Source organism: Nyctereutes procyonoides, unplaced genomic scaffold (assembly GCF_905146905.1).
Source record: "Nyctereutes procyonoides isolate TBG_1078 unplaced genomic scaffold, NYPRO_anot_genome, whole genome shotgun sequence".
Classification (NCBI taxonomy): Eukaryota; Metazoa; Chordata; class Mammalia; order Carnivora; family Canidae; genus Nyctereutes; species Nyctereutes procyonoides.
This window is the reverse complement of record NW_026575024.1, coordinates 23297551-23305104: the sequence shown is the minus strand read 5'-3', so window position 1 is coordinate 23305104 and position 7554 is coordinate 23297551. Positions and strand designations below refer to the sequence as shown.

The 7554-nt window shown below is 39.0% G+C and overlaps 2 protein-coding genes across 10 annotated transcripts in view; one reads left to right on the top strand and one right to left on the bottom strand.

The window, feature by feature from the left end:
• ROMO1 (reactive oxygen species modulator 1) lies at positions 1 to 1611 on the top strand. The gene is made up of 3 exons (XM_055304051.1): positions 1 to 94; positions 278 to 408; positions 1425 to 1611. The coding sequence occupies exons 2-3, from the start codon at positions 278 to 280 to the stop codon at positions 1531 to 1533; spliced, it is 240 nt and encodes a 79-aa protein (XP_055160026.1). The 5' UTR covers positions 1 to 94; the 3' UTR covers positions 1534 to 1611.
• Positions 1612 to 3413: 1802 nt separating this feature from the next.
• The window catches only part of RBM39 (RNA binding motif protein 39), a 29429-nt gene continuing 25288 nt past the window's right edge, over positions 3414 to 7554 (bottom strand). For all 9 annotated transcript variants that reach the window (XM_055345100.1, XM_055345144.1, XM_055345109.1 and 6 more), the window contains 4 exons: positions 7141 to 7222; positions 5259 to 5364; positions 4483 to 4561; positions 3414 to 4393 (listed from right to left, as the gene is read on the bottom strand). In XM_055345100.1, the coding sequence (XP_055201075.1) occupies positions 4293 to 4393; positions 4483 to 4561; positions 5259 to 5364; positions 7141 to 7222 (368 nt within the window). In that variant the 3' untranslated portion in view covers positions 3414 to 4292. The remainder of the gene's footprint in view (positions 4394 to 4482; positions 4562 to 5258; positions 5365 to 7140; positions 7223 to 7554) is intronic.

Here is a 7554-nt window from a genome sequence, read left to right as displayed (position 1 = left end):
TCCGCGTCCCGGAAGCAATTGCTCGGGCCGCAGGCGCGCTCCGCCTCGCGTTCCGGGTGAGACGTAGAACTGAGCGACCGAAGCCGCGAACGAGGTGAGGTGGGGGGCACCGCGGCGCGGGTACCCGAACGCTAAGAGGGTGATGGAGTTGGGCTACGCGCTTATTTTCCTCCCTGGACTTCCCCGAACCCTTAGATTCGCTCCCCACCCCGCCTCCTCCGGCCCCCGCCCGGGCTGGCGGCTAGGCCCACACTCCCCTAACCTTCGAACCCCGCAGATGCCGGTGGCCGTGGGGCCCTACGGACAGTCCCAGCCGAGCTGCTTTGACCGCGTGAAGATGGGCTTTGTGATGGGTTGCGCAGTGGGCATGGCGGCCGGGGCGCTCTTCGGCACCTTTTCCTGTCTCAGGTGAGGGGGGTGGGCGGTGATCTCTGGGCGGGACTACCGGACCTTCCTGCCCCGCGCCACTTGGCGGGCTGCATGGATAGAGCCTACTTCGTTTCAATTCCCTCGCTATCCTTTAACGAGACTGATTCCTACCCACCTTCAGTCTGGAAGGAAGGTTGGAAGCCTCGGCGCTTGAGAATATGAGTTCTGATTCAAACTGAAAGTCAGAAAATCTGACTCTTCACTCATTCTGTAACCTTAAAGCACGTTGGAGTCTGGGTTTCCTTAAGTGGAGAATGAGGTCAGTAAGGTAACATCTACCTCATAGAGTTGTGAGGATTTAACAGAGCCCACATACCACAGAATGTGGCACATATTAAGTGCTCAATAAATGGTTACTACTGCCGCTGCTGTTTTTATTTCCACTTGCACATAGTGAAACAGTTGTTGAGCAATTTTACTTACTGGAAACAGGATGTAGATACGCAGCAGATAAACTCAACACCCTAATGTCATTTTCACATGTAGTAGAGTTAATTCCCGTTTTTCCACATTGTAAATTACCATTTACTGAGCACTGACCAAGTGTGAATCACTATTCTAAGTGCTGCATGTGTTCTCACAACAATCCTGTGAATGTGATGGTCCCCATTTTATACTTAGCCCATAAATTGCAGAGCTGGTGCATGAACACAGGTCTGACTCCACGAATTGTTGCTTTAACACCAGGAAACCATCAGAAAGATAAATGTCTTTATTGGCGCATGTGTGTTCCATATATCCTGGAGGTAAAAGCGCAAAAACTAGCTCCTCTATGTTGCCTCCCACAAACTGAAGGCAGGTCATAGGATATTCTAATACCCCTAGAAATCCTGATGCATTGATTTCCTAGTCATTACCCCCCTTATCTGGGAAGAGATAATGTCTTGCCAGACTTCAAGTGTTTGATTTACTATGAAAAATTGGGAAAGGGCAGTTATGCCATTTCTTATATTTTTGTTCCCAGTTGGCCCCATCTTGCTTTCCTCCTCTCTTAGGATCGGAATGCGGGGTCGGGAGCTGATGGGCGGCATCGGGAAAACCATGATGCAGAGTGGCGGCACATTTGGCACATTCATGGCCATCGGAATGGGCATCCGATGCTAATCTGGGCAGTGGTTGCCCATACACCTAGCCTTTCCCATCAGTCCAGCTCATGTACTATAATAAAACAAAATTCTTTGAGTAGTCTGTGTTAATTTTTTCTTCTCACTTTGCACCTATATATACCCAGCTTACAGCATTGAATAGGCCAATGAGATTTGGTGTCAGTTTCCAAATCCTGTTAATCCAAAATTAGGAAAATTTTCCATACCTGGAACTTTTCATAGATTCTAGTAAACTATCGTTATTCAACCCCTTAAGGTTGATGTTCTCACCATTTTAAAGGTTAACTAAGGGGCAGCTCCGGTGGCTCAGCGGTTTAGGGAGTGATCGATATATGGGATCAAGTCCCACATTGGGCTCCCTGCATGGAACCTGCTTCTCCCTCTGCCTGTGTCTCTGCCTCTCTCTCTCCCTGTGTGTCTGTCATGAATGAATAAATAAAATCTTTAAAAAAAAAAAAAAAAAAAGCTTAACTAAGCCTACATTTCCTCAACGTTGCACTGCAAAAGTTAGTGTTAACCCAAGTTAAGTCTCAGTTCCAAAACTGTTCATCCAAAACTTCAGATTTTGTGCAGAAAAATCATCCACTGGCAAAAAAATCCAAACCATCCAACACAATGTAGCCTTAACTGCGTAAACGTCATAATTTTCTAACTCACCATCCATGAGGATGTCATTTGCATAAAATGAACACCACACACACACACACACACACACACACGCACAATTCTGTTAATTGGCTTCATAAGGTAGTTTCCTTTAAGGCCAAGTGGCACTCCCCTACTATGGCCATACATCCCGTGACAGATTGCACTTTAAACTGCATTGCCCCTCAAGGAAAATGGTAATGTTATAATACACATAAACTACACTGGTCTATCTGGGGGGTGGGGGGGGTGTTAAGGACACTACAGAAGAACTACGGCAACACTTCCCACTGTGACATGTGGCCTCAAGAATGCATTACCTGTAAGATTAAGAATTCATTTGAACTATTTTGTCACACTATTCAAATTACTTCTATCCTTGCTTTAATATCATTTACAACTCATTCTGGGGCAGTGGGGAAATTACTTTTCTCTTGCCACCTTTTTAACATTTGAGATTAAGTCTACCTTTGTTCGCTCATCTCCCTGGAAAGTAATGATAAAACACGGATAAGACATGAATCAAGAATAAAAAAATTTAGGGGATGCCTGGATGGCTAAGCGGTTTGGTGTCTGCCTTCAGCCTAGGGCGTGATCCTGGTGACCCAGTATCAAGTCCTGCATCAGGCTCCCTGCATGGAGCCTGCTTCTCCCTCTGCCCACCTCTGTCTCTCTTGAATAAAATCTTTAAAAAGGAAAAAAAAAAAAAAGGCATGTAAAGAAATGAATACTAGAAGGTAATCATTCCATTAGGTGCAACACTGCCTACTCAAAAGGTTCAAGGTAGATGCAAAATCTTGAAGTAGAGTTCAGGATATAAATGGTGATAGCTCATTGCCCAAATACAATTAAGACTCAAATTCCTTAATAAAGCAACAAATGCAGCTAAGTAAATTTCGGAAATCAGTTAAATGTTCAAACTTAAAAGGCTTTGTTTGGTATTTAAAAAGTGAAACATTTCTTCACAGAGATCCCTGAATAGACTTAAGAATACCCAGGTTTAAGGCCTAGGCAGCTTTGCTTTTGATAGCTTACCCTAATAAGTACAGGGCTAAGGTATGGTGAAATGGAGGAATGTACAGAGACAATGAGGGCAAGGTTCCCCAGACTCTGCACAGTAAGAATTTTCCCCAAGAAGCAAGTCTTGAATAACTACTAAAAGTCAAAGAAACTAATATTCTATTTTCAAGTTTCTATGACTTTAAAACATTTCAAAAATGAAGATTTCTTGTGGCCTTTTTAAGAGAATTTTATTTGAGTGGTTCTTACAAAGGTTGTTGCAATATGAAAGTCATTTTTGTTTGATAGAAATATCAAGCTGTCTTGTCAAACACACTGAAGTAACCCAAAAATATATTTCAGAGCTCACAGAGCTTAAAAAGAGCAAAGATTATATGCAACCAGACAAAACCTATTTCTGCATTTCCTATTTCTTGCTCAGACTGCTTTGCTTACCAGACTGTCACTAAACATCTTGAGGAAATGCAGGGATCATTTTGTTTGGAATCTTAGACACACCAGAACACATAATATTTACAAAGAAACTTTTACAGATACATTAATTGAAAAGATACCATCCAGAAATGTAATCTTGAAATCTTTTTCTTGCCAATTGATCACGAAGCAAGATGAGATTTTAATCAACAGCCCTTTAGCTGTCTTGAATTTCCATACACTAAATGTGTACTCCAGAAACCTCTGCTAAACCATTAGCCAAGTATCAACATTAGTGAAACGTGAAATGTCTAACTGCTGTGTAAAAAGTTAGGCTTCTGAAACATTAAAAACATAATTACATCCCTGTCTGCCTTTTTACATTAAGCACATTTGTTCCCCCCTAGAACTATTCCTATAGATCCTTAATGTAATTTTCTACATGTACATTTAAAAGGCAGAACAAGAGAACAGCTTTGTATACAGTGGGATTTGCTAGTTAGGGATAATGAGCACACTGCATTCCTGTTAACATTTTTATTTTTTCAAGGTAACAGGAATTGTATACAAATGACAGTAGACCCTTGCCTCTTTATTTTTATCTAAATAAAAGATAACTCAAGATGAATTCTCAAGAAAGAAAAAAAGCTATGTACATAAGGGACTATATATCTTCCTTCATCGTCTACTTGGAACCAGTAGTTGTGTTGCTGTCATAGAATCAGGGAAGAGGTTGTGGTAAGTTGGAAGAGGTACATATGCTGCTGTTATCATTTTACCTGTTGAAAGAAACAAATAGGAAGGTTTAGTTATGTTCACTTAAATTACATCCTCCATAAAACGACTTAGAAAAACAGATGAAACTCACCAGCAAACCACCTGCCATGCAATGCATTGACAGCAGCAATGGCTGCTGCAATTGATGGGCACTTCACATACACGTTGCCCTGAAATACAACAACAAAAGTTAAGGGAAATATACAATTTTTACAAACTGTCTATAAAAAAACTCAAGAGCTCTATACCAAATACTTGTTTCATTAACTATTATGTATACCTCAATTTCAATCAAATCATTTTCTCCTTCCAAAACTTGCTCTATTCCTTTTTTGTCTATGGTTTCAAAGCAACTAAAACATGAATCAAGATGCCAGGTTTTCATGGAAAGCTTTTAACACTAACCAGCAACACTGCTACAGCATGGCCTGATTTTATCTTCACTTATTAAAGGAGTGTCCTTATTTTGGAGAATGTATATTTAGTATGTTAAAATTTCTTTCAGAATTAAAAAACAAAAACTTCCGGGGATCCCTGGGTGGCGCAGCGGTTTGGCGCCTGCCTTTGGCCCAAGGCGCGATCCTGGCGACCCGGGATCGAATCCCCACGTCGGGCTCCCGATGCATGGAGCCTGCTTCTCCCTCTGCCTGTGTCTCTGCCTCTCTCTCTCTCTCTCTGTGACTATCATAAATTAAAAAAAACAAAACAAAAAAAAAAAAAAAACTTCCTAGGATAGTAGTAACATGACTCAAGTATGCACGAAGGCTAAATCATAAAAAATTAGTAACATAGTGTCACAACACCTGAAGTGAGGTGGGTAAAGGGCAGATTAAACTTCTTTTGCTCCAGGGAAAACAAATAAAATACCTGAGCAGAATTTTTGTCAACATAAATATGAATAACTCCTCCATGTTTATTACATTCTTCAATCACATCATCCTTAATCTCTGTATCCCATCCAACTTCTTCTTCTCTGTAAAAAAAAAGTATTAAGCTTTATTAGATATCACTAAAACTTATAAAATGTTATATATATTCTCACTATATAAATATTTTAAATATGAATTCTTTTACTTAATTTAAAAATCATTGACATTAGCAGGGTAGGATACTGAAGGAAATTAAAAGCAAGATATAAGGCACTATTTCCAAGAAAGTTTATGAATTTTTAATTAACCAAGTGAGCCATCCAGGCACCCCAGCTTATGAATTTCTTTAATATTTAAAGTATTTATTCATACATATCAAATCATATGTATACCAACAGTTCATCATTTCACAGACGAAGCTAAAATAAAAAGTGCACAAGAATCCAAGGCTCCCTATGGTAAACCATGTATTAATATAAACAATGCAAACAGCATGTTACAAACCACTGTAGAAAACATCACTGTATAAGACAATGTTTCATATAATTCATCAAATCAACTAAACAGGATATCTACATTTCCTTTGGAATGTATTATAAATATAATTGATAAAACCAACCAGAAGAGTTTGGAAAGATAAATGGCATTCTAATCATTGTGCCTAGGTATCAGGAAAGAGAAATTCCTGATTCCTGGCCTGCATTAATCTAAGAAGTAAATTTTACAAATTTTTTTTTAATTTTTTTATTTATTTATGATAGTCACACAGAGAGAGAGGGAGAGGCAGAGACACAGGCAGAGGGAGAAGCAGGCTCCATGTACCGGGAGCCCGACGTGGGATTCGATCCCGGGTCTCCAGGATCGCGCCCTGGGCCAAAGGCAGGCGCCAAACTGCTGCGCCACCCAGGGATCCCTAAGAAGTAAATTTTAGAAGATGCTCTATTCCTACAGAAGATTAAAATAACATTAAAATTTCAAAGCCAACAAGTGGTAGACGATAAAACTGACAATAGAAATAAACACAAACACACATATGAACAAACATAACAAAAAGAAATAGACCCATAGAGAACAAAATGGTGACTGCCAGAGAGGAGGGTGTAGGGATGGATAAATGGGTGAAAGGGAGTGGGAAGTAACACAGGCTACTAGTACAGAAATAGTATATCAACAGGATGAAAAGTACAGGATAGGGAATATAGTCAGTGGTTCATAATAGCCTTGTATGGTGATAGGAACTACAACTATAGTGAGCATAGAATAAGGTATAGTTGGAAGAACAACTGTTAAGAGCCAGAAATTAACATAACACAATGTGTGTAAACTACAAGTAACACTGATAGAAAACTTCTTAGATATCGTTGGAAAACAAAATCTGTCTACCCTTTACTTCAAATCTCAAAACACACCAAAAGAAATTAGCAATAATAAAGTTATCATTAAATACCCTAAAATGATCAAAACTTATTTGAACTGTGAAATATATTGAAGCATACTAAATGTTAACTTAGAAAAGCTGAATATTAATATTTTCATAGTAGTTGAAACCATTAAATCACATGGGTTTCAATGGACAAGTCCATTTATACTTGTATTTTTCTAAAATAAAAAACCACTATAATACTATAAATGTACTTTACATTATTGTATGAATGTGCTACGTGAGACATGTAACTTACAAGATTGTGTTTATCGACTGTTTATGCTATTTATGAGGCTTTCGATCAACAATAGGCTCTTACAGTTAAGATTTTAAGGGAGTCAAAATTTACAATATGAATTTTTGACTGTGCAGGCATGGGTCTGCCCCCCTAACCTTCACATTGTTTAAGTGCCAATGGTATATACCATTTTCAACTTGACCAAAGTCTATTACTTACGTTTGAGGGTTAAACATGTTAGAAAGTTGGAAACACTGTGTTGCAAGAGGCTGAACAGAGGCAGCTGCAGCTAAAGCTGAAGCTAAATAAAAAAAAAAGAGAGAGAAATTAGTTTCATGGAAAATGCATCAGACTAGCCCTGTTGAGTAAAACAAAATAAAAAAACCCCACTAAACCCTATCTGTGAAATTAGGATGATCGGTCACTTCCCTAATTTACCTTATTTACTAATGCTATCAAAGTGTGTAACCAACTTGAGTTTCCAGTAAACTGAAGCAACCTAACATTTGAAACAGCTTTTCTTGAATGAGTTGGAATCTGTAGTTTTAGATGGGAAATTAAACTTCAGGTGTAATCAAAACTCATTCAATTAGACAAATATCAATACAAATCAATCCAGAAAGGCAAAGGATA